The sequence below is a fragment of the Eulemur rufifrons genome, chromosome 16 (genome assembly GCF_041146395.1).
Source record: "Eulemur rufifrons isolate Redbay chromosome 16, OSU_ERuf_1, whole genome shotgun sequence".
Classification (NCBI taxonomy): Eukaryota; Metazoa; Chordata; class Mammalia; order Primates; family Lemuridae; genus Eulemur; species Eulemur rufifrons.
The window spans coordinates 48,975,345-49,002,929 of NC_090998.1; the positions used below are offsets into that span (position 1 = coordinate 48,975,345).

Consider the following 27,585-nt stretch of genomic DNA (forward strand, 5'->3'; position numbering starts at 1 on the left):
ACAACCCTACACCAGTTCCTCCTGATCCCCAGGCTCCCTGACTTACAACTGGAAAATGGAGCCAGCATTCACCTAGCTTCCCAGGCCAAAAACCTGGAATCATCCTTGACTCCTTATTTTCCCCACACACTCAATTCACCAGTAAATCCTGCCATCTTTCCTTTCCAACTATATCCAAAATCCTGCTTTTTACTTCCTCCACTACGCTCAACCAGGCCCACACAAGCATCATCTTGCACCTGGAATGCAAAGCTTTCAACTGCTTTCCCTGCTTTTGCCCCTACCAGCTACAATTTATCCCCACAGGGTGGCCAAAACCCTCCTTCCAAAACAATTTCCCATCTTCCTCTGCTCAAAACCTCCCACGGTACCCCCATCTCAGTCACTACTGGCCTCAGCCATCTCACCTCCTCTGTACCCTCATTTCTTACCATCTTCTTATCTGCACCCTTCTACTCAGACACCTGATCTCTCTGCTGGTCCTAGAACACACCAAGCATAGCCCCATCTTGTGCCTTTGCACTTCTAGTTTCTGCTGCCTGGCACACTCTTAAGCCCCCACCTGTTCATGTGCATCACTCTCTCATTTCACTCAGGTCTGTGCACAACTCACCTTCCTAGAGGGCCCTTCCCTGACCTGACACTGGGAAAGAGCCTGGCCCCCTGTGTCCTTCTTCAGACTCCCCCCAGCACTTATGGCTACCTGTCATCATGCCACATATTTGCAAAGTATCTGCTTCCCCCACTAGAATAGAGGCTCACTGTGGGCAGAGACTGGTTTACCTACCATTTCCCCAGCTCATGGAACACCACCTGGTACACGACAGTGAATGAAAGAATGCATCTTCAAAGAGAAGCATTATTAAATCAACAGAGTGTGTTATAATTGATATTTTAGAGTTGAAAAATAACATAATCACAATTGTAACCATTGCTATGAAGAATATAGAGGGTATAAAGACATAATTGGAGAGGGGCAATAATTTATCATGGGGCTCAGGAATGGCCTCCTCAAGGAAGGGCTGTTCAAGGTGAAACCTGCAGCTAAGCAGGAGTTAACCAGGTGAGCGTGGCGGGAAGGCCATTCTCCACAGAGGAACCAGTATGCACCAAAAGCCTGGAGTTGAGAAGGAACATGACAGGGCGGAGGAAAGGCGAAAGGATGAGTGTGACTGAAAGCGCAGGGACAGAGGGAAGGATGGAAGGAAACCAGGAAGGGACCAGGTCATGCGAGGTGCTGCGGGTCACATTAATAAACTGTGAGTAAGTAAATACACCAGGATGATTATGTCAATTTGTATTAATCAATTTAGGATGTGCTTATTCTTATCCTTTTCTAGTCTAGGAACAGTTTGTATAACCTGAAGTTTCTCAGTCCCTCAAAAACTTTTCAGTAACATAGTCAGGGGCAGCTATTGGAGGGAGGGCATTCAAGGAGAGAAGGGTACTAATTCTATGGAAATTTTCTTCATTTTTTTCCCCTTTATTAATATATTCAGATCATTTATATAAAAATAATTTAGCACGTTGGATTCAGAAAGCTAATGCCTCTGATGACAATTTCTTTTGTTTTTAAATTTTATCCCCTAAATGTTCTCTAAGACGCTGATGACAATTTTTTAAAGGAAATTCTGATTATGTCTACATCCTTTTGACTTAGGGCACTTTATCTAGGCTAACCAACCATCACAGAGAGATCAGCTGATGAAAGAAGGGTTTAGCAGTCATTTAGAGATGTCTCAAGATAATAAAAATGGTCTCCCTCTCCTGCCTTTTAGGCATTAATTAGCAACCAGTTACCTCCCTCCAGCAATACTACTCTATGTGAAGAATCAGACCAAACCATCTGAGCACAAACCAGCCAACTGTGAGGTATACAAAGCTGTTTCTATCACAGGAGCTTACACTGTAGTTGAGAAGACAAAAGTATTCACAGATGAAATGTTAAATAATAATGGAAGCTTTAAATAAAGATTCAAGATAAAAATTAAAAAAGAAAAAAATTATACAAATGTGCGAGCACCTAAAATGTGCCAGGCTCCCCAAGCTGGGGCCATCAACAACCACAGGAAGGTATGGGACAGGAAATCTCCGATGGCCACAAAGTCTCACCACCACTACCTACTTTGCAAGGACTGGAAAGCAGATCAGCTAACAAACCCGAAAAGCCAAAGGTAATAAAAATCACCAGCATACTTCAGGGAGGCTAATGATAATCTATGTCAGATATTAATATACCGTCCCTATGCAGCACTCCAAAGTCACAGTAGGGATAGTACAAATTGAGAATAGTGACACTCTGATAATCTGAAACATATCTTCTCCTAACAATATTGTAAGAAGTAAAATTATACCAGTTTGCAAAATTTTTAAACCCTACTATGAAAAAGTTCTCTTTATTTTCCCAAAAGGCAACTTTTAATTGAACAAATTTCTTAATCAAATATAGCATTCAAAATCTGTTAATTTTTTTGCATAAGATAGCATATATCCAAGAAATATGTTTGTTATCTGGTACGATTTGTTTACTGACCTTAATTACCCAAGTGTGCTCTTCAGCGTGCCTTAACAAGCATGTTCGGAGTTCCCACTGTGTGCGAGGCCAGGCTTCCCCTGGTCCCTGGTTCCCCCTGAGCTTCACCTTTCAACCCCAGCATTTACTTACTCTTCGGGCCTTTGCACATCGGTTTCCACTTTCAGGGAATGTGTGGGCTAATTCCTGCTCATCACCACTCATCCTCTCAGGGCAGGGGCCAAGCTTCCCTTCCCTACTGTATCCCCAGCATCTATTCCATTATCTGGCACAGAGTAGGTGTCCAACTAATCTTGGCTGAACAAAAGTCACTTCCCCCAGAACACTTCCCCCAATCCAAAACTCCAGGTTAGGTAGCCCCCATCCTGTCCTTGACACCCTACATTTCCTCCCATAACACTATCACTGATACTTTAATGGCTTGTTTATCTCCTTTGCTAGATTTAGTTCTCAAAGACCCAGGATTTGTCTTTGTTATCGTTAAATCCCAGAGTCTTCCACAGTACTTGGCAATATTTGTTGACAATCCCCCCCCTCCATTTTTTTTTTTTTTTTTTTTGAGATAGGGTCTCGCTCTGTCACCCAGGCCAGAGTACAGTGGCATCATCATAGCTCATAGCAACCTCAGTCTCCTGGGCTTAAGGGATCCTCCTGCCTCAGCCTCCCAGGTAGCTGGGACTACATATACAGACCACCATACCCAGCTAATTTTTCTGTTTTTTGTAGAGATGGGGTCTCGCTCTTGCTCAGGCTGACAATCCTTATTAAATCTTTGAGGAACTCACCTGTTTCCCTTTTTCAATTAAAAAGGAAAAGATGGCATTGATTTCATAATAATCTTAGGAGCCTGCAATGCAATGAAACAGCGATTATATGAAAGGACTCTAATTAGAAATTCAGATAACATAATGAAAAACCACTTATGAAGCTAGAAAACTCATGCATTACCAGAGAATTATTTCTCCATAGTCTCAACTTACTGCCTGGGATAGGAAGAAAAGCTAGAACCACCTTCATTCCCTAGGCAACCATTACCTTTCTTTTCCAAGTGTTCATAAATTTGCAAAAGTGATCAGTAAGGATGAGCTATGTTACAGTGCATAACAGAGGTTATTTGTCACACACTCTACATGTCCAGTTCAGGTCGGCTCCACGTCACCTCACTCGGGGAGGACAGGGCTCCCACAATCTGGAGGGTCACCACTTGCTGAGGCAGGAGGAATGGAAGGTGAATGGCAACATGCCCAGGAGGAGGAGAACTGAAAGTCGTCGTTGAGCAGCATGTTAATGATCACCATGCAAGGTTTGGCAGAAATTTAAACAATGTACAAGAGTAGCTAACTTCCTACCTATGGCATTCCAAAAGGTAACTGAATCAATATACAGACTCCATTAGTTTTTGGCTTCAGCAAAGCTCATAAGACAAATGCAGGTATGAACTCATTATATGGCAATTCACAAAAAAAAAAAAAAAAAAAAAATCCACCATAATTGGACAAGAAGAGAACATATCTACGCTCCCCAAATACCTATATAAGAGAATTTCATTAACAGATCAATGCAGAAGCTCAAAGCAGATTTGTTCCTCAGCTGCTCACAGGTATTGCCACAGGGAGTGCTCGGCATTATCCAACTGCTTCCACCTGGCACTGTCAAAAACCATTAGCTTGTAAATGATACATGGGCATGGAGTGTCTACCACGTCCTTTACAACGGCTGTACTTTACGCTCACATTTCAAACAAACACAAATTCGGACTCATGCAAAGCATATGGCACGGGCTGGCGCAGTGAAAGGAGGACGACAGCAAGGGGGACCACGTGGAGCGCTCAGGAGAGAAGCAAGGCTGAGGATCACTGCAAATCCCAAAGAAAGAGGTATGGGTAAAATTGTTCATGGAGAGGGGGAAGAGAAAGTAGGAAGGGTCTGGAAAGCTTGGGGAGCACCAGTATTTAAGGAAGATTTGAGAAGAAAAGGAAGCATGGTGAGAAATTCAGAAAAAGAACCAGAAAGAAGGAATGAGTCTCAGAAGTGAAGGGATAACAGAGTTCAAGTCTTGTCCCTAGAGTAGGTGACAATCATCACTGCTGCAGTGAGGATGTGGAGGATGGATAAATTTTCAAAGTGACAACTGAAACCTAAAAAGTCACTGGTGAGCACTTCCAAAGTAGCACTGAGCAGAAGCAATGAGTGGAGAGCACCCACAGTTTGGGAGGCGCACCCTCCTCTCACTGTCCGTTCACCTACACTTGCCCTCCTTCCCAGCCCACCACTGTCCGGCTGACTCCTTTAAGGCTCAACTCCAGCCTCACGTCCTGGGGGAAAGCTTCCCTGATGGCCGCAGCGTTTAGGCCTGGCATCTCACGGTGCCCTGTGCCATACCGTTACCAACGCATCATCACCCCGTGGCAGTGGCTTGTTCAGCTGGACGGACTCTCACTAGACAACTTGGGCAAAGAGGCTTATCCTATTTGCCTTTGTGTCCCTGCACCCTGACGAGTTCTTGGCACAGAGTAGGCCTTCAATATATGTTTCTATAAGGAAGGAAATAAAAGAGGCAGAGGTTAAAAGAGAGCAATTGTATGTCCAGTAGAAGGGGGTATGGTTTTACCCACTAGCGATGATTCAGTCAGGGTCGGGGAACCTGCAGCCTTAAGGCCACATGTAGCCTTCCAGGTCCTTAAGTGCTGCCTTTTGACTGAATCCAAATTTTACAGAACAAATCTTTTTGTGAAAAGGGGTACAGCAGAGAAAGATGAAGCTTTTCTTGCCTCTTTTGGTGCTAAAAAAAAAAAAAAAAAAAAAAAGAACAATCTTGAAATCAGAAGGTTCTTGCTCATCTGTAGGCGGAGAAGGAAGGTGACCGAGAGGAAGAGACAGAAGACACAGGGATAATAAATGGAGGACAGGGAAGACAGGGCACGGGTGTGTGTTGTGAGGGAGTACTGGCACCTCCGTTAGGACGTTTCTCCATCTGAGGAAGGAGGGCATACAAGGATAGTGTTAAAGAGGTCCCAGGGTAGCCAGAAAGGGGAGCTTGTGCCGGACAGAGATTCAGGAAGGCAGGAAGGGAAGGCCCTCTGCCCACACGATGCGAGGCAGAAGCAGGATTCCTCGCTTGAGGGAAGGAAAGAGGGTTAGGAAACACACCACGAAGATTGGTAGGGAGATAATTAAAAAGGAGTTGGTGCACTGAAACAGAATACTGAAACCGCTTTCATCTTCCTTTTAAATATCTAGACCCGTTCTTGTCAATCCATCCTTCCTTTCCAGATCCAGGACTTTTCTTGGTTTTAGGCAATTAGTTTCATGCCTAGACCATTACAATGGTTTAATCTGGTATTTCCCTATGTTCCTCAGAACATAAATAAATATACTTACCAAAAAAGGAGAGGGAAATGGATTTCATAATCAGGTAAATTTAGGAAACTGCATATTCTGCCTCAGCTTGGAGTTTCACAATTCACCAGAGCGTATGTAAAGCTCTAAGAAACCTACAAAGAAATCTATTTAACTCTAACCCAGCATGGTTTTTTCTCAGGTGGTACCTATTAAATGTATAATGGAACAGAATAAGGAAAGCTTGTTTTTATCCTGCAGCTTCCACCTACAAGTTTATGCTACAGACTACTACCCTGCGTTAGTCAGGCTAGCCTAGGATATGCTGCGATAACAAACATCCCCTAAATCTTAGTGGCTTATTACAACAAATGCTGATCACTGTAGATATGAATTACTCCACAAGGCAACTGTCCCTCATACAGTGACTCAGATGACTGAGGCCCCACCAACCCATAGCTGTGCCATTTGAAACATAAAGCCTCCTCCATCATCATACAAGAAAAACGCTGCTGGAAGGTCTTCCAGTGACAATTAAATGCTTTAGCCCGGAAGTGACACTTCATTTCTGCTCACAATACATTGACCAGAACTATTCATATTGGGCTCAAATACTTACAAAGGGAGCAGAAAAGTATAAGCTTCCTGTGTGTCCAGATAAAGAAAGCAGGGTAAGCACTAGATGTCTCTCTTCTTCCCAAACAGCCCCCCAATCTGTCAGTTTCACACCTAGAAGACCTCCAACAGTCCCTCTTTTAGTCTCACCATCGTACTTCACCTTCACCTCTATGTTTCTCTTCCATGCCTGCCAGTTATTTTTCCCAAACATAAATCTCACATCATTCCCAACACCTGCTTACAAAAAAAAAAAAAAAATCCTTTGTGGCTGCTCACTGCTTACATTGTAAAGCTCCCTATCGTGATATACAAAAGCCCTCACAATCTCTTCTGTCTCGGAAGACAGCATCACTATAAAGGAATGCTTCAGGCTGGGCAATTTATAAAGAAGAGTTTTATTTGGCTCATGCCTCTGCAGGCTGTGCAAGCAGTGTGGCATCAGCATCTGCTTCTGGTGAGGGCTTCAGGAAGCTTCCACTCAAGGCAGAAGACGAAGGGAAGCAGGCATCACATGGTGAGAGGAAGGAAGCAAGAGAGACAGGAGGAAGTGCCAGGCTCTTTTCAATAATCAGTTCTCATAGGAACTAATAGAGAGCTCACTCATTACTGTGATGGCACCAAGAAGTTCATGAGGGATCTGCTCCCATGACCCAAACACCTCCCACCAGGCCCCACCTCCAACATTGGGGATCAAATTATCACATTTTAACATGAGATTTGGAGAGGACAAATGTCCAAACAATATCATTAATCTATCTTTTCATCTCTGTCCCTGGCCTTTGTACATTTTTTTTTTTTTTAAAGGTCTGACACCTTCTGGACTAGATCTTACTCTGATGATTTTAATTGCAATGACTCAGAAATCTCAGGGAAAGAAAGAACAAAACTTGGCTTAGGTTTCGATGGCTCTTCATTTCTTGGCAAATGTAGGCAGTGGCCGTGGTGTCTGCAGCCCGCTGCCTCGCTCGGGGCCTCCGGGAGCTCTGCTGTTGCCTCCAGCACTAGCTCTGTTCCCCTGGAGACTCGATCAGGCAGGGTCAGAGGGTCTGGGGCACAGCTGAGGCAGAGGTTTTGCAGGAAATATCCAGGGGATCCAACCAGTAAATGAAGGACCATGTGTCTCCTCATCATTTCCTTTTTTGCAGCAAAAGTTATAGTCCACCGTGAGCTCACCTTAGATCTCCATCCACAGCAAATGCCAGCAGGTTTTATCGGAGAACCAAAGTCCCTCCACTTCCCCTTCAATCCTGGATACACCAGGTGGAGGTGTACCTCCCAAGGGCAGCACAGCGAGATTCCTAAACACAGAGGCATCCTTCAGCTGTGATTCCTCGGTCGTCCAGAAGGGAAGCACCAATCCCACAGGGAAGTCCCAGGCCATGCCTGGAGGACCTCAAGAGCAGCCTAGATGTTAGAAGCGCCCACCCTCTCCACAGAAGGGAGAATCATTATATGTCTAGTGCCAGGCAATTCTGGCTTCGTGTGGGGATTTCTTTGAGGATCCCCTACAAATAGTCACAAAAGATCATTTTAATTCCCAGAAACAGCCGCTTTCATACCGCCATGCTGTTCCTCGTACCGTTGACTCCTTCATACCTCCTCCACCCAACCCCGTTCCTCCAGGGTTAGATCAGTCAGCTTTGCTCACCCTCTTCCCATTTTCCCCAAACTCAGCAGAATGGAGCCTCCCCACCCCTATTTGCTGGTTCCCATCACATTTGATCAATTCCTTTATCGCAGTAGCTCACTGTATTACGGTTATACACACAATATCTCCCCTGTTAACCTGTGAACCCCTTGAAGATAGGATATGCATTTTTTTAAACTCCAGAGCCTTATACTCAGTGGGAGTTTAATAAATGTTAACTGACTGAAAACTGAATTAACTTGATGTTTTCTGCCAACCTAGCTGAAATAGTCTAAGTTTTACGTGTATCCAGTATGCTAAGGATAAGCATTGTTGATCGTACAGTTTCATTAATAAATATAATTTTAAAAATCAAATTGTTTACTAACATAGCACAAGCTAAACATCTTCTGTTTTGGTTTTGGTGTCTCTCTTATAATATGGCCAGAAAAGCTTAAATGTTGTACAGAATGAAATGGAGATGGCTGTCTTTCCATCTCTAAGTACCTAACCAGTTACATTTACTGCATAGAGTGACTAAAGTACTCAGATTCCTAACAGAGCTGCAAAGTTAGCCTTACTGATGAGGTAAATCACTGCTTTGAGATATGGTAAAAATAAATGTATCTCAGGAAAGGATATGTATTTAAGTTCAAACATCAAGAGTATGCTTTTTTGGTGAGAAAAAAAAAATTAGTGGAACACACTGTTTTGAATAGATTCTATTTCAATCAGAATAACCCTACCATAGAAATGGGTGCTGAAGCAGTTCTGGTATGCACAAAGGTACTGAAAAGTAATAAATCAATCCTATAAGGGTATCAAAAAACACATTAGGGAGGAAGCTGACGTAGGCAGAGTCCCAATCACTCATCTTTAGTCATCTACCCCACGACCTTCAGGGAGCTACTGATGCTAGCCGCTGGTCACTCACCATTTGAAACAGACCCCCAGTTAGCCTCCACTTTAGAAAAACATAGCATATGGAAGTTCAACTCACAAAGAACCAATACTGATTAACACAACGATTCTGAACATTGTGAAAATACGTCCTGCAGTGACATATGTTAAGGAGCAAGCTTCCCGGTGCTTTTAAAATATAATTTGACTTACATGAATTTTCAAAACCAAATCTCAAGCAAAACATTATGTCCTTTACTCGGGTCAGAGATGCTGAAAGCAGCACGGTGGCTGCAGGGCCACACATAAGCACAAGATATTGATTCCAATTACATCAAGCATAGCTGCTTTCCGCAGCAATTTAACTGCCAAAGCGGGAGGACGTTAGCTCTGTGCCAAGTGGCAGCACAGTTCTGAGAGGCACGTAGATGTCCTCAAGTCACTCATCTACAGACAACTTGGGGCTAACAAGAGAGACTGAATTCAGAACTATTATAGTTGAGATCTTCACTCCTTTTTTCTCTGGAAGGATCAGTAAGAAATTTCAACCATTTTATATTTTTTCAATTTTTAGTAGACCCTTGTTAGACATCAACATATTTTACAAATTATAACTTGGCTATAACTGAATCATGTCTCAAAAGGAACATCCCAGAACGGAAGCAACAGCTTGTCATCACCACCATAATTTTATCAGCGTCACTGATGAAACTTTGAAGCATGTCCCCTTCTAGATGAATCCTTCAAACTATCTTTTTCTGGACAGTATGGTAACGTATCATATTACCCTAAAAGAATTTGGGGAAAAAAAGCCTAAAAGTTTGGTCCCTTTGAATCCAGAACAGGCTGTTTGTTTAACAATTTATTTTTGTTTTTCTAGACATAATATTATAATCTGTGCTTGGTGCTCATCCTTCAGTGCTGTAGGGCTACTATCATCCAGGCAAGGGGATTAGTTACCATTACATGGTTTTCCACACTGTGAGATTTAAAAATTTCTATCATTAAATCAACTGTAGTTAGATTTTCAATGCACTTCCACTTTTTGTTAAAATGCAGATTCAGTCAACAGATCCTTCAGAGATTTTATTTAAGAGAAAGCAAATAAGGCAGATGAAAAAGCATTCCTTTTTAATCAACTATATACAAGTATCCTACTTAAAAGGCAATAGAAATTAACTAATCAGTGCAAAATTTCTGTTATGATACTTACTCCCACAGCATTATACAGCCAGAAAAGACTGAGTCAATGACCTAACTTTATAAATACACAAATAGATGACTAAAAAAGTGAACCAGTGTGCTAAAACCACAGGTTGGCTAGAGGAAGAGACAAGATTCCCTCGAGCTGCCTCTTTGTATTACTGATCATGGTACCACCCAGCACCATGATACTCCTGTCATACTGTGCATAGGTTTTCGTCTTTTCATAAATTTATCTTCCCAACAAGACTGTAAGCCTCCCAAAGTTAAAACCTCTGTATCTCTTGCCTCTTAGCACACGTGAAGCACACAGTTAATGTACGATAACAATACAAAGAAAGCCAATGCAATACTACTCCTAAATCATCTCAGAATTGCCATCAACCTAAAGTACTCAAAGATTTTACATTAGTCCCAACTCTTACAAATTCTACCCCAAATCATTTTTTTCTCATTATCTGTTAAAGATGAATAATACTAACCTCCCCCCCACAACAAGTCATCTAATATTCTTAAACAGCACAAACATACTTAATACATGAGTCCTTTGGAAAAGACAAAGTATTTAATATATATGGAAGAAAGACCACAGGGCGTGTGGGAAAGTGTACTCCTGAATCAGAACAAACATTCATAGCAGAAGTGGAAGAACTACATTCCACCATGACTTTTTTTTGTGGTTTTTCTACCTATAAAACATAGTTCAAAAATAAGATAGAAAGTTACGCTAACTCTTAATATTATATGTCACATTAGCAGTTCTCAAAGTTTGGTCTGGGGGTTCTCCAAGGCCCTTCCAAGGGATACATGAAGTCAAAGCAATTTTCACCATGATGCCATGATGTTGTTTTGTTTTTTCGCTCTCGTTCTCTCATGAGTGTACAATGGTGTTTACCTGTCATTGTGATAATACGACCCACTGAAAGCAGAAGCAGATGAGAAACCAGGCGTCCTCTATTAGCCAGACAGTAAAGAGTTTTACAAGTTAGAGATGCCACTCTTATTAAATTGGTTTTTGTTTTGGAAAATGTAATTTTTTCATTAAAAACATGCTTATACATTTTAAGTGAATTTATAAATACTGTTTAAATTTCTCAGCTTTAATTTCTAATACAGTAAATATCATTAGATATAGCCAGCAAAAATAAAAGTTTTCAGGGTCAGCTTGAGAGCCAATACCAATATTCATTACTGAAATTTTAATCTAGAACGTCTTTGTTCTAACTGTTCACATCTACATGTACATGATTTTAAAGAAGAAGATACTGGCTTGGGGTTGGACAGAGAGGGAAATGGGTCTTGGGTGACTGAGCTTTTGTACCAAAAGCAAACTGCAAGCTTCAGTGTGAATTAAAAAAAAAAAAAAGATTTAAAAACCGCACAAAGAATGAGGCAGTGAAAAAAAAAAGCTGAACAGGAGAGAGGACAGAGAAAAGAGTGATAATGTTCAGATTGATCTAAGATTCAAATCAATGGGTTTCAGAATCAGCACCCATACCCAGACACACTTCTCATTCACAGCCACTCATTCACATGTACCAAGAAATCTACTTTTTCCCGCAGGATCTGTTCTTACCTGCTTCCCTCCAGCTAAAGAGTTGGAAAGCTGGATGTATTTTTTCCCCTTACCCCACAGCGTAGGCCAGGTGCAAAGCATAATACACAATGCCACCAACAAATATTTACTGAGCAGATAAATGTCTGAAATATGTAGGTATTATGATAACTGTCACATTTCCAGGAGTCGAACACAATTTGAAATCAGCCTATAGAACAAAGGTAATCTTTCCTTCATTTGAAACCAAAAGAACTACATTACATTGTTCTATTTCAGGTCTTATATATTTGAACACTTGTGTATGTGGCTCTATATCAAGTATTGGAAGAATCAAGATGTACATGAAAATGCCTAAACCCTCAATATTACTCATTAAAAGTTAAACAATTTAATAAAAACAAGAGCTGTCACAGATTACTCTCAAATGCGTGACAGCCAGTAAGTGTCTTTAGCTCTGAGGACAGAATCACTGGGCAGTCTTTCAAAGCAGGGTCTTAAACTGGCCCTTTAAAAACACCTCTATAAAATTCAAAACTTAAACCTAAATGTTACAATGAAGCATTAATGTTTTTAAATTAGTAAATTAGTAAGTTTGGCTCACCAAAATACTACTTTGGTAAAGCGACTTTAAAATAAAGTACATTAACTGACATTTCTCAAAACAATTTTCAATCTAAACAATCAGTCTTTTCTAAGTATTAAATAATGTCATGAGAAATATTGGAAAAGTCCCATTTGAATATTTTCCCCAGAAAAATAATAATTTTCAAATTATGGTTTAACAAAGATTTATCTGCAAGGATATTCATCCCAGGACTACTTTTCTTTTTAATTTTTCTTTTTAGGCCATGAGTAAGAGACAACCAGGAATGTTTTTAATAGTAAAAATGTGTCTGCCATAAGGAAAAAATATAACCATAAATAGAATACAATGCAGCTATTAAAAATGATAGAATAAATGTTTATTTACAGTCACTTCATTTGAAGTGAAAAAGCTAATCAGTATATGGAATTACCCCACTTTGTAAGTAAATAGATATGTACTTATAGATACACAAATATTATCAATTAAAACTAATTATGGGTGACAGAATTTATGGATAATTTTTATTTTCTTCATAGTACTTATGAGAATTTGAAAGTACCTACAATGAACACATACCAATTCTGTAATAACTATATCATTTTTTAAAAATTAATTCTAAGTTCCTAACTAATCAATGCCTTCTTCTACTTTGACAGGTTAGTAAACATCTAAAGACGTTTTTAAATTGTTCTTATCCATAGTCATTGGATGATAGAAATTTTTACATCGGAAACTTTTGCCTAAGGGTCAAATTCTGCTAGAAAAATAATATTCTCAGCACGAGTTTAATTAAACTTGCAGCTGACAAGCATCAGGCCTCTCGGGCAACTTGCAGCACTTTGGAAGGCAAGAAAACTATTAAAACACAGTTTTTAAACAAGGAAAAGGACATCAGGGACTTTGAAGTAATGTGCTACACATTTGAAACCCAAACAAAATGATCTTGACACTAATCCAAGCACACCTGGCTGAAAACTCAGGGGTGGTACAAAAGCCAAACCTGTTGGCAGAGATTCCCAACTTGTGGTATAGGCTCCTTAAGGATCTAGGAAGGTAGCAATAGGAGACCTAACCTAGTTCAAACAATGGAGGGAAAAAAGCTGATGAAAAACAGATTGTGGGCAATAAGGACTCAAGGTTATCGAAACAAAGGTTAATCCTTTGCTTTTGGCTGAACTGTTATCCGTCCAGTGTGATTATCACCACACTCTTCCTGGTGACTAGGACATAATATGCATTTGGTTAATTGTTTTTTTAAGTAGGAGAAACTTAATGCTTATTTAATACAGCTTGCTGGGCAAAATCTTTCACAAGGAAACCATCCAAGAAAAAAAAATTAATAAAAGGGTCCATGATGGTGAGAAGGTTGGGAACCAGGACTTGAAGAATCCACAGCACAAGTCCTAGTGGAGCCCAGAAGCAGTGACAAATCATAACCTGTGGTGCCTCGGAGGATGGCAAGGCAGGTGGCAGGGCTTCAGGTGGTGTGCAAGGTGCAAAAGGGCCAGTGTGGCCAGGTGGCCTCTGTCAGCATTAACCTGATGACCTGGGGCCCAGGGAGGAGAGGAGAGGCAGGGCTTCAAGTGTGAGCCCATGAGATTCCCATCTGAGCACCAAGATATTTTCTTTTAAACAAATACCAGCTGCCGTAGTCTAAGTTGCCAATTCTTCTCTTCTTCCCATTCGCTGCTGCACTGACTCACCAGTCCAGCTCTGGACACCTGGTTCTAACAACAGCGCAGCACGGCCCTCAGCGACATCACCCTATTATTGATAATCACAGGGAAAGATGCCAAGAGGGCATCTAATCCAACTCTTTGGCCCTACTCCAAACCCTACCTTACGGGGAAACAGTGTCTGAAAAGGCTGATAAAATTGCTGTTTTCTCCAAACATACATTTTACAGTTCATCCTCATAGGCTATTTATTTACAACAAAATATTGTAGTTATTTCCTCTTTTGTATTAAAAAACCACTCCTAATAGTCCTTTCTATATTAATAACAGTTTGGTTTCCCACCCCTGCTTTCCCTGACATCCTCTTATGGACTATTCATATTCACCATACCTTGCTATTTGCTAAACATTTAGATTCCATCTTTTATTTTTGCCAGCTGTGTGTTTTAAATATAATTTGTCAATGTTCACCTTTTCAAAAAGGCATAGAATGACTATTAATACACCATAGCAGACCACTTAAATATAGTAATTCAATAATATACAGCATTTTTATTTTTTAAAAAAATCAATTTGCCATTTGAGATTTTTTTCCTTCCTACACTTACATGAAAAAGGTCACCTGGGAAAGAAGTACCATTTTTAAAAATAGCTTAAATGTCTATTTATCAATTCCCTGAAAAGACAGTAGCACACAAGCCACTTTGGCCCTCTCAGCTGGGCAAGTAATTGATCTCTCTGTCCGCCTACAGCCCTGTGATGATTAATCACACCACCCACTCAGCAAGGCTCCATTAGGCCTGGCTTGTGCAAGTCATCAATGCAGATACGTGCATTCCAGGACCGTCACCACAAAATTGCACACAGCCAAGGAGAAGCACATGAATGCTACACTAAATGCTGCCAGACTTGTTGGCCCCCAAAGTGCACCAACTTGATTCTGGAGCCAGGCTTGGCATGTGCCTGTAGTCCTCAGCCACTTGGGATGCTGAGGCAGGAGGATCGCCTGAGACCAGGAGTTTAAGGCTACAGTGTGTTATGATCGTGCCTGTGAATAGCCACTGCATTCCAGCCTGGGCAAGACAGTGAGATCCCATCTCTAAAACAGACAAAAACTCTGCTTTTACGTAAAGTAAGAACTTGGGTAACAGATCTCCCAAATTAAATTTTATAAAAGACTCTCATAAAACCTAACTTACAATTTGAGCCTCATTATTCAGAATTTCTAAGTATATTTCCTTACTTCCAAGTAACTATTGATGGTAAAACACACATACTATTTACCAATTTTAGAAAAATGAAATATTACTACATAAAATGTACAGATTGGTCTTAAGACACACAGGGTTTCCAAAAACTTTAAAATATGAAAAAAAAGCACTTTGTAGTCCAAATATATGGTAATTTTGACAAGGTCTAGGCTGTTATACTTAGGTTTGCACATATACTAAGAAAGTGTAATTTATTAGACTACTGTAGAACTGTTTTAAAGTACTCTGAAAGGCATCCTTTTATACAAATTTGACGTGCCAATATGCCTTTATCCAACTTAAAGACACCTGGAGATTAAGCTTTATTAGTTTCCTTTAAGTAATAAAATGCATTAAACTCCCTTATATGGCATTTTGTTTACAGGGATAGGATGTCTTTTTATTAACGAATAATTTCACACAATAAATGGTCAGGTTGGATGATTCAGTAATGGTCACCAGGATCATGGGACAGCAAGAGATACTAAAGTCACTTACATTCTCTCTGGACCTCATTTTCCTGTTTTTTTTAAACATACATAACAGGTACTTACATTTAAGTGTACATGGCCGGGTCTTACTAATCATCCAGAGTTATACAGATGTTAAGTTGGTGCTATCATTATTCTTACTCACAAATAAGAGAGCATAAAGTCCACGTAGACAGAAAATACAGTTTAGCAGTGAAATTCTACAGTCCTTTAAAGAAAACTAAGTCATAAGTGGCATAACAGGCCGGGCGCGGTGGCTCACGCCTGTAATCCTAGCACTCTGGGAGGCCGAGGCGGGTGGATCGCCTGAGGTCAGGAGTTCAAGACCAGCCTGAGCAAGAGCGAGACCCCGTCTCTACTAAAAATAGAAAGAAATTATATGGCCAACTAAAAAAAAAAAATCTATATAGAAAAAATTAGCCGGGCATGGTGGCGCATGCCTGTAGTCCCAGCTACTCGGGAGGCTGAGGCAGTAGGATTGCTTAAGCCCAGGAGTTTGAGGTTGCTGTGAGCTAGGCTGACGCCATGGCACTCATTCTAGCCAGGGCAACAAAGCAACACTCTGTCTCAAAAAAAAAAAAAAAAAAATAAGTGGCATAACAAAGAAAGTACTTTGGATTTACGTTCCAGAAGACCCAACTGCTCTGACCACCCCAGAATAAGGGTAATTGGAGCAGGTCCTTTGATTTTCCTAAGCCGTCTAGGACAATACCTACTTCAGAAGTAAGGAAAACATGGTGCCGTGATGTCCTGATTCATCATGAGTACTTTTCAGGCAATGCACCCTGGAGTCTTTATTAAACAGAGTCCTCCTCTGATAGCAATCGCCTGACTGGCCACCAGCTGAAAAGATGAGCGACTCAAGCCTTAGACAAATTTCCTACTGATTTAATTAAACAGGAGCAGAGCAAAGAGATACTTCTCAATTTGACTCCATGTAAAGCTCTCGACTACGTGAACGCTAAGTGATGGAAAGCCCATCGACGACGGAGTGAGCATTTGCAGAGTGCTAGTGCTGTAACAGTGACATCCCGGGTGCCCCCTTCTCATGCATGAGGACCCAACTGTTGGTGGTTTTCTTATCTGAGAATGTCAAAGTTACTCAAATCTGATTTTTAATGTACTGTGGAAAAGAACTTAATAGCATAAATTAGAGGCAGGAAACTAAAGGAAACATACACTTAAAAATAACTCAAGAATGGCTGATGGATGGATATAGAAATGTGGGCTGCTAAATGATAAAGCAAACATAGCAAAATGTGAACATATTATAGAATCTAGATGGTGGGCACAGGGGTGCTACGTATATAATGGTTTCAACTTTTCCGTATGTTTGAAATTTTTCACAATAAAGTGCTGGAGAAAAAATATAATTCAGAATTATAATCACAATGAAGGAGCAGCAGGCCTTCCTGGGAAAAACCTCAGCATGGAAGGTAGGCACTTGGTTCTTAGCCTAATGGCAGGAACTCACAGAGCTTAGAAATCTAACGGTCCTTGGCAATCCTCTAGGACAGGTAAAATGCATGGTTTCATGGGTCGAAGAAAAATAGGAAAAATATCATAGCAGTTTCTTAAAACTAGAAGCATTTGATTTAAAAACTGTGCTTTTTGCTGGGACTGTATGCCCATTCTGCTTCTGGTTTTAAAATATCCTTTATTTCATGCAATACTGGTGATAGTAGATGATAAATTTGATTGTTTGTGTCCTCACTTACCGAAATAAGAAGTTAATAACCTATGTCAGTCTTCTCAAAAATTTTGAAATGATACAAGGTTAGAAAATGAAAAGTCTGGGAACCACCAATTTACCACCCCCATTTTATAAGAAGAACTGAGGCCCAAAGTATGATTAATAAATAACTGGGGCAGTAGCCAGTCGTACAACCCCGGGCAGTTTGCCAATTCAAGGGGTCAAAAAAGTGACGCATATAATTATAGGTGGGATGCCCCTCCAAGGAACAAATCCCAGGGTACACTTGCAGAGACAAAGGCCCCTTGGCAAGAGTCACCCAAGTGATTAAGTGCTGCCATCGGTCTTCTGTATATAATCTCTCCCATACTCAGCATTTAGAGTGAATTTCTTGGAGAAATTTATCCTATGTGTTTCTCATTACCATAGAGCTGCCTGAAAAATAAGATGAGGAAAATAAGATAAATAAAAATGAGAGTGAGCAGGTCTCTGCTGTGTCATACTAACCAGGTTTATACCCCTGTGGCTGAAGAGCTACATCATCCTATATTAATAGGTATAGTAAGTTTGTTAGTATAAACCCTCAAATCACATTTAGTTCCAACGCTGGCCTGGGTCTTTATCCCTTCTAGGGCATCTTTAGGGTATAGTGGAATGATGAAAAGAGCTAAACTCAAGACTCTGGAGCCCATATAAGGGTAGTTTTGAATTCCTAACATAGACAGCTTCCCAAGGGTTGCAAGGCAGGGTAGCAGTCATATTCAGACACAGACACTATTTGTCTATTTGGTCATTTCATCTTTCTATCTCCTAATATGTGCCTGAAATAAATAAGGCACTCAAATATTCATTGACTAGGTGAGTTATATATAATAGCAGAATTTTCTGAGCTATGTGTCCAGCCCAATCTACCACCACCTGTTTTTCAAAGAAGTGTCATTTTCAGAGGTGGGCCCTGGCAGCCATGCTTATAGTGATCATTTATGCCAAGGGTGGACACCTGACACAAACGGAACCAATTAGAGTCTCTCTCTCAAAAATTCAAAACTGTAATTGAAGGCACAATTGATATGGCCCGGTTGCTTGCTGGTGGCATGGAAAGGTGGCTGTGAAGTCCTAGTGAAAGAAACAAAGCATGGCCATTTTGCTCTTGGATGGCTTTCTGGTGCAAGGTTCCAGTCCCTTGTGTAGTCCCGCTGCATTCCTATGCTTGGGTTCCATAAAACAGGTGGTATCCTCTCCATAACCCCCCTTTTTTTCCACCCCTGAAGCTAGTACCAAGGAGTTTCTATGACTTCTAACCAAGAACAGATAAGCAGCTAAAAGGATTAGGATAGTTATTATAGTACAAGTGTTCTAAAGATATTAGACAGGAGTCATAAAGGACATTAGATATGACCGCCTAAATATTAAATTTTGCATTGCAAAGAAAAAAATGAAGTTAAAAATGAACATGTTAGAAAAAATATTGCAACATAATAGGCAAAATGTTAACAGCCTTAAAATATAAAGAGCTCTTATAAGAAAGATTATCCCAATAAAAAAATGGATAAAGTATATAAACAGGAAAATCATAAAAAGATATTCAAATAATATACATAAGTATATATCAATTTCTTCAATAATCAAACATAAATTACAATGAATTGTTTTTCAACTATTAGATCACTGGCAAATATTAAAGGCTTAATACTAGTTTACAATCACACACTGCTCACTGGAGTGTGAATTGGTACAACCAATCTGATAATATGTAGCACAACTGCAAATATGCATGGCTTCTAACCAAGCTTTCCATGTCTAGAAATTGATCCTAAGGAAATAACTGGATGATCTGAATAAAACAACAATGTTCACCAAAAGCCTAAAAGTAAATCTAAATGTCCAGTGGGAGATTCATTAATGAGAAGCCCTTCAACAGAATATTAGGCATTCTACTTACTGACTTGGAGAAGAGTCCAACAGATATTCTTAAGTGAAGAAGGCATGTTAAAATACATGTAAATGTATGATTAGCTTTTATTTTTAAAAAATGTATAAATAAAAAATCTGAAAAGATCTAATTCAAAATAGTAAGTGTTAATGGATTTACAAACAATTTTCACTTTGTTCTTAATACTTTTCGCTGTTCTATATTATCTGAATTTTCTATAATGAGTATTTTCTGGTTAAATTTTTTTTAAGTTTTTCATTAGAAACATTGGAATAGGAAAAAAATAGTCTGCAACTTTAAAATAAAGAAACAGGCAACACTTATAAGATAGTTCAAAACCAGAGGTAGGAGTCAGACAGAACTGGGTATGACTCTCAGATCTGCCACTTAATAAGTTTTGTGACTTTGAACAAATTGCTTACCTGTGTTGCAGTTCATTAAATCCTTCCACGTAAAGTGGTTATTACAGAACCCACACATGGGAATATTTCAACAAATGATAACCATTGTATTTAGCAATTTTTAATGTATCTAATAAAGCACAGGGATGGGATTTGGTATATGGGACATGAGCCAAACAAATCAAATGCTGTGCCATTCTTAGGCTAATAATTTTTTAAATATCTACTATAGTACCAAATTGGAAAGCTAGTGAAAACCAGTTTTATCTGGGGAAAGAAAATGAGAAAGGATCCTCAACTCTTTGCCTTCTTAACATTAGGTTATACAATTAGGTTCAGTCCTGCTTTGCACCATAATTGAGGACATTTGCTTTCCTTGCATGGTCAGTATGTAACATGGTCAATTATGGAAGGTCACAGAGGTAACACGGATAAGTCAGAGTACCTACAATTCCACCCATTCTCTCCCCCTTCTCCCCCAATTTTCAGGGTTGACAAAGATTCCCTCCTTGACCAAACTTTAGTCAGTCTCCTCTAAGCTCTCTTCTCTACTAAGCCAAAACCTTGGCCCCCATCCTGTTCTCTTAGCAAGAATGCTCGCTCAGTTCAGCAAGAACCATTACCCCCTCCAACCTTGATATCTGATCGAGTTACTCACCCCTCACCTTTGATGTATATGCCCTTGGCCTGCTTTCAGCAAGGATCTGCTAGGTCAGTTTAGTTTCATGTCTCCTCTTCCTAACTTTCCATCTATCTACTGACCATCCCCCCCCATCCCCCCCCCCCACTCTGTTCTTTGGTTACAAATCCAAAGATTTAGTGTATTGGGAGTTGAGCCTGATCATTCTCCCATATTGCAATAGATTTGAATAAGTCTTTCCTATCATTTTAACAAGTGTCAGAATAATTTTTTTTTTTTTTTTTAGCAGCAGGTATATATAAAGGTCTTAGGTAAAAAGCTAATCACAATGCTGGCTGGAAAAAACCAGTTTGTTTCCCTAGTGTGGCTTAAAGGCTGAAAACACTGATGATCAAAATTGCCTAGAAGCATCAAGACATTAAAATCAAAACAAGCAAAACCTCTAGTGCTGGTCTCTCTGAACCTTAATAGTCTATGATTTTATTTTAATTTCAAACAAGAGCACAAAATGGGGAAGATTATGCTATAAAACTTTCTTGAGGATGATGACCATGTCTCATATTATGGACCCAGCATGGGACCAATGCTAGACACATAGTAGGAGTGCAATGATTTCATCAACTGAATGAAAGAAAGAATGGAAGCAGATGAATGATGTTTATTTCCTTAAAGAGGACAGAATAAATTCAAGGAGAAAAAAAAAAAACAATCCTCTGTTTAAATTAGGCAAATCACAGAACTATAAAGGTATTTGATTTTATTTCTACTAAACATCAAGAGTTAAAAATAAATTTTCTTGAACAATAACATATTTTTAGAAAACAATTCCGGTATGCAATTTTACGTTTTCAATTGGTACTGCTGTAACCGTAATTAGAAAGCACTGCGTGCTGGGAGTAATGCTGTTATCTACCTAAACTGGGCTGAAATGCGCCGTAAACATGCCACTCTGAAAGGTTAAATCCTTTGCCAGAAGCATCACTAAGTCCTTGAGAGAAGCTGATTCATTTTCCTAAGAAAGGGGATACCCCAGGAGCTCCAACTGAGAGGGGATGACTCCATTATAATGTTAAATCTGAAAACTGGAGGAAAGCTTACCCATCTGCTTTAAAATAGGAAATTAATACTTTCTTCGAGTTACCAGAAAGGTAGGTGAAATGTCTTAGGCTACTGTGGACTTCTGACTCAACTGCAAATACAGAAGTGCCCCAGAGAGCTGTTAAATGGGACCCCCAGCCATTTCTTTTTATCCTCATGCAAGAGGAGGAGAACTTCAGGTCCCAAACTTACAAAAGTCAAACAGGAAGTTCCTAAGCAGCAGTTCTGCAAAGGAGTGTCAGTAAGAGGGGCGGGTGTGTCAGGAGAGGTTAGAAGTGAAAAAGAAAAGGCCAGGGGATTCCTCAGTTCGAGAGAGAAATAGTGGTTTCTCTGCCATCACCACAGCTTAGCCGACTGATGCTATTTATTGGTAATAAGTAATTGGTGCCGTGACTGAGGAGACAGAACAGCCTGCAGATTCCAAAACAAGTCCAAATACTTGTGGGCTGTTTGCTGGATTCAAATAAGGTTATTTCATCACAAATTTCACTATTTTGAACTCAGCAGAAACACAAAGAAGCTCTGTGGTGTACATTCAACAGAAGCTGTCAAAGTAACTTTTGAGGGACACTTATGTTCAGGGGTACTTTTATAAGAAATAGGAAAACAAAAGAGAATTTATAGTTATAGCTATAACCTAAGTAAAATCATGCTATAATTATATATTCTTTCTGTAAAAGCAAAGCAAAGTGTCACTGATAAAAACGTGAATATGATGCTTTAATATATAGACTATAGTTGCTCAAAACACTAGCACATTCTTTGGTATTCTCTACTGCTGCAGTTTCCAGCACAAACTCTGTGTCTACTGGTATTCCAACTGTTCATCAAAGGGAGAAAAATTGGGCAAACAGGTCAAGAAAGAAAAACAAAAAAACCAAAATGGGTTCCTAACCATTAAAAAACTTCCAGTCCTTGCAGTACAGGTACTACTTGGTGGTATTTAAACATGTGGAAAGGAAAGGAAATAGCTTCCCTGAGGTCTCTGGGTCAGACTGTTGCCTCCCATGGGCTTTCTCAACAAGCAGACCTAATAGGCTCAGTCGGTAACTACGACACCTAACTTAAAAATGAAACTTGCAGTGGCTCACACCTGTAATCCTAGCACTTTGGGAGGCCAAGACTGGAGAATGGCTTGCAGCCAGGAGTTCAAGACCAGCCTGGGCAACATAGCAAGATCCCATCTCTACAAAAAATTTAAAAATTAGCTGGACATGGTGGTCTGGTCCCAGCTACTGGGGAGGCTGAGGCCAGAGGATCATGTGAGCCCAGGAGTTTGAGGCTGCAGTGAACTATGATTGCACCACTGCACTCCAGCCTTGGCAATAGAGCAAGACACTGTCTCAAAAAAATAAAAAAAAAAAATTTTTAAATAGAAATTTGCTAATTCATATTTTTAGAAAGATTTTAGTTCAGTGGATGTCATCTATAACTGCAATGCCTTACAGAGCTTTACAACTTTGCAAATACCCCTTAACCTATTATAGCTAAACAGCTATAATAGAAAGCTTCTTTAGGATACAGGAAATTCCACCCAGGACAATGCCAATAAATACTGAAATGAATAACGGTGTTTAATTTCTGCATCCCCAAGTCTTACAGGGATTGCTTGCAGTTAATTCTCTAATTCTGTAACCTATGGTCTCTCTTCTTGAAAGGGATTTACAGTAAGTGGCAAAAAAATAGACCATTTATCCTTATTTTTTTCCCATCCAAAAAGGTCAGTCATCAACACTAAAGCTCAACTTTCCTGTCTCCAACCTCTCAATCAATCATCAAGTGATGCCAATTCTTCCTCCCCAGTAAGGCTTGGATCATGACTCACTTTTTGGAGAGGTAAACAAACCACTTCTGATACAAGCCTTGGCTGAATAGCACCATTCTTATGTCCACTCTCTGTGCAATCTTCCTACCTATTCTATCCCTGTCAGGTACCTTCTAGAACAAAGAGAAGTCCCTTTTCCCAGTAAATCCTGTAGGAAAGGGCAACCTCACAGCTGGCACTTTCTGATCATAGCCACAACCCCTGATCGTCTCTTCCCTTCCCCATTTCGGCCATTTTGATCATTCAGGATGTATTCTCGCAGCAAGGTAAACTACAGTTCAAGATTTGAGGAAGTGGTGCAGTACATCTGACAGGAATACAGGTGAGGAGAGAGAAGTGGCAAAACAACGTTAGTGGCTAAGCCTGGGAACAGATGGGTGTATCATAATTTAATACACCATAGAGAGGTAGTTTGGCATTGTGAGCTCTGGAGTCAGACTACCTGGGTTCAAATACAGGCTAAGGTGGTATGGCCCTGGGCAAGTTGCTTAATCATTCAGTGCCTCGGTGTCCCCATCTATAATATGGAAATTATAGTGCCTACCTAATAGGTTTGTCGTGAGGATCAGATGATACACCACCAGCTTGAAAACAGTGTTAAGAACTAGAGTAAGCATTAACTATGTTAGCTATTATTAACACTATGTGTACATTAAAAAGTGCTACAGAATAACATGTTTAGCATGAATCTCTTTGGGGAAGAAAAAGAAACACATGTTATATATTTACAGATGCACCCAGATAAGTCTGAAAAGCACCCATCACCCAAACATTGAACTGTCACTGCCCCTAAGGAGTGAGAGTGGTGGTGGGGACGAACTGACTTGAATTACCACACATATATTACTTTTGCAACTAATTTTAAAATTTTAAAGTAGCCTTCCTCACCCCCAAACAGAACATCGCTCATGTTCTATTCTAGGGAAAGATAAACTTAAAGATAAGGAAATGAAGGCCCAGAAAAGATGCGGTAGAGCCCTGTAAGCATTCTGTCTCCTACATGTTTCATTTCAGATGCCCATACTTTCTTTACAGCCTTTGGCACGTCATTGTATCGATCATAGGCATCCAAACATTCTGAAATTGTTTTTTTCTTTCCTTCCCTTCCCTTCATGCTCATCTGAGGTTTTCCTTTTATTGCGTCCAAGTAAGTAGCTTCCAGCCTCCAGTGTTTTAATTTCTTTCCTTTCATAACTTTCTCATCCTGCTTGTCTTTCGGGCCCTCAGACAGGCGCCTTTGCCCTGGGAAACTCACTGGAGTGCCCCATCTAAACAACTATAGGACAGAGTATGCCTTCAAGTTGCTTTTTGTCGTGCAAGGGTCCAAATGGGCTTTTAAACAATGTTTTTATTCCAGCCAAGAAACTGTGTGTGGTACGTTTTGGCAGGCACTTTTTCCTCCATTAGGTCTTTCCTTACACAGGTGTTTATTCTTGCTTTGGCCTTCACGTGGAAGTTATCATGCTATTTTGTACCTTCCCCATCTCCAGCGGTTTCTTTCCTGCTTGTCTTTTATTACGTTAATTTTTACTGTTTTAGCTCCCATCACGCTCACTTCTGTCTCCTCAGTACCTTTCACACTCCGGTCGTCTGTCCCCATTAATATACGTTTTCTAATTCAGTCCGTGGAGAAACTCGTTGATAGAACGACGGGGAAAGGAGAGAATTAGAGATTCTAGGCAGAGCGGCTTCCAAGCCCTCGCTCGCACCGGAACCCGGGCGCCGGGAACCCTGCCTGCCCCGGGGTATCCGGGCCACCAGAACAGGGTCAGCACCGAGGCTCCCAGGCGTCAGGAGAGCTCATTGGTTCCCGGCTGAACCAATCAGCGAGCGAGGCCGTGCACGGGCAGGGGAGGGCCGAGATTATAGAGGGGATGGGGTTAAAGGAAAAGGCGCAGGTATGCCAGGCACCAGGGTTTTGCGTGCACTTTTGGACCCACAGGGTCATTATTAAGCCTGGAATTCTGCTCTAAATTCCCCCTTCCTAGTTCGTTTCATAAAGCTGAAATAGCAGATAATAGGGAGGGAAAGCGGTACTTACCCTACCATTCATAAGATGGTTATTAATAGTCAATGGAAAAGCTGCCGTGAAGCAGGGAACTGGCAATAAAATCCTCCCTTTCTCCTTTCCCCGTTCCATTCCAGGCCGTCACCCTAACTCAGTCGGTTCTCGAAATAGCAGATCACTCAAACCCTCGCTTAATCGCCAAAGCTGATTACCAAAATGCTACATTAGACAGTTGGAGTAAGTTTCCCCCTCCCCAAGGACCGGGGGAAATAGTACTGACATTTACCGAACGCGCTGCGTTTTACTACCTGCTAAAGGAGAAGCGAATGCACGCAAAGGCTGGGAGTCATAGAAACTGAGACCTTCCGAAACGTACAACCACGCACGCTAGCGCGGTCACCTCTCAGGATCGGACACCAGCGACATCCCTAAGCCTCTGCCCCCACAAACTCTCCGCGCGGGGGCAACAAAGATATTTTTGGAGGTGGGCTAACAGATACCAGGTTTCCCTACTGTGTTTCAAACTTCAGCAGAGCTGTTCCACCCACTTTTTTCCAAGTGATCTAGCCCCCGGATTCACAGACCCGTCCAACCTTAGCTTTCCCACGGTCCAGCGCCGCCACCCACTCCTCTACCACCCATACCCGGGCTGGAGACGCCGCGTCCTTGGGGATGGGGGAAGGGGGAGTGGGGAGAAGAAGGAAACGGCCAGTGCAAGTAAAGAGCTCCCCGCCGAGGCCTGGACGCCGGCAGCCAGTGGTGAGCCTTGGGGCCGAGAAGCAGGGAGAGAAGGCGGCTGGAACCGTGCGGGGAAGGGCCGCGAAGAGAGCAGGGGCGCCGCCGGTGTCGCTGCACTCACTCTGCGTAGCCAGTGGCCCAGGGCAGCCGCCGGGTCTCCTTGAGGATGAGGATGGGGCGGGCGATGTGGTCGGCGCTGCACTCCACCTCGTCCTGAGACAGACCCAGGAACTCCGGCCGCCCGTAGGGGAAACGCAGGGGCAGGTCCGAGCCTCCGCAGCCGCCGCCGCTGCCGTGCTCGGAGCCTGAGCTGCCAGCCATGATGCCGCCCATGAAATTGGCCACGGCAGATTTCACTCGAGTGAGCATATTACTCCGGCGCTCGGCTGCAGCGGTGCGAGCAGGAGGCGGCGGGGGCCGGGCGAGGCGCAGCGCGGGGCATGCAGGCTGCGGTGGGCACCGGGCGCACGGGGAGCCGGGCCGCTGGGGCGCGCCGCGCGCGGCTCCCGGAGCCTAGTGCTGCAGGGGGCCGAAGCCCGGCCTCTCGTGCTCGGTGCCGCCGCCACCCCCCGCTACACTTCCGCAACGTAGCGGCATGGAGCGGGCCGGCGGGGCCGAGGGAGTCGCCGCGCGCTCCGGGAGCGCCGGGGCGGCTGCAGCTGCAGCAGGTCCCTTCCCCGCCCCCTGCGCTCGGCTCCTGCGTGCGCGGAACTGAGCCCACCCGGCGAGCCCGCGGAGCCGCCGCGGCTGCTGCCACGGCTACCGCCGCCGTCGAGTCATGTGATAATCAGGCTGCAAGGGCTCAAGCTGCGGCGGTGGCCGTTGCTCAGCCCCTCCCCTGCCGGCCCGAGCGAGGCTCGCACCAGGACCGTGACCTCCTGGGGGAGGGGGAGCCCGGCCGGGTCTGTACCTGGCGTAGGGGATGGGGGCGCTGTGAGCTGGAGGCGGTACAGGTGTTAGGGGCTGTCACGTGGAGCCGGGTGGCCGGGAAAAGCCAGTTGAAGAATCCAGTCCCGGAGGAATGCTGCCTTCGCCCTCCGAAAAGGAAACTTCGGGAGCTGGAGAGGAAAGGGGAGACAGGTGCAATCATGGTGGGACGGCTCCAACTCCTGCAGCGAAAACGAGCAGCCAGTTGGTGTAAGACTTTTCAGAGCTAGAAAACAAAAAACCATACTGATTGCACAAGAATCGTTAAAAGTTTTTCCCTAGGCATTTGTAGAATTCCTTTTCTTTGTCTTTCATTACCACCACACGCATCCTTACCTATGGGAGCAAACCTGTCTCAAACCCAGACTAAGCTTACTAGAGAAGAAAACAAAACAAAAGATCTCTTAAGATATCACAAACAAGCGCTGTTTTACCTAGTACTTAATTGTTAAATTTATACAAGCATTTTCCTCTAACATAGCAACAAAAGTATCTTTTCAAAGCTGACCCCGTTTACTAGCGAGACACTTAATGAAGCCGT

General features: G+C 41.9%; 1 protein-coding gene across 1 annotated transcript in view; it reads right to left on the bottom strand.

Annotated features, from left to right (window-relative positions):
• Positions 1–26,486, bottom strand: part of PPM1H (protein phosphatase, Mg2+/Mn2+ dependent 1H) — a 235,427-nt gene extending 208,941 nt beyond the window's left edge. The window contains exon 1 of the mRNA XM_069490674.1: positions 26,239–26,486. Within this exon, the coding sequence (XP_069346775.1) occupies positions 26,239–26,486 (248 nt within the window). The remainder of the gene's footprint in view (positions 1–26,238) is intronic.
• Positions 26,487–27,585: the final 1,099 nt, after the last annotated feature.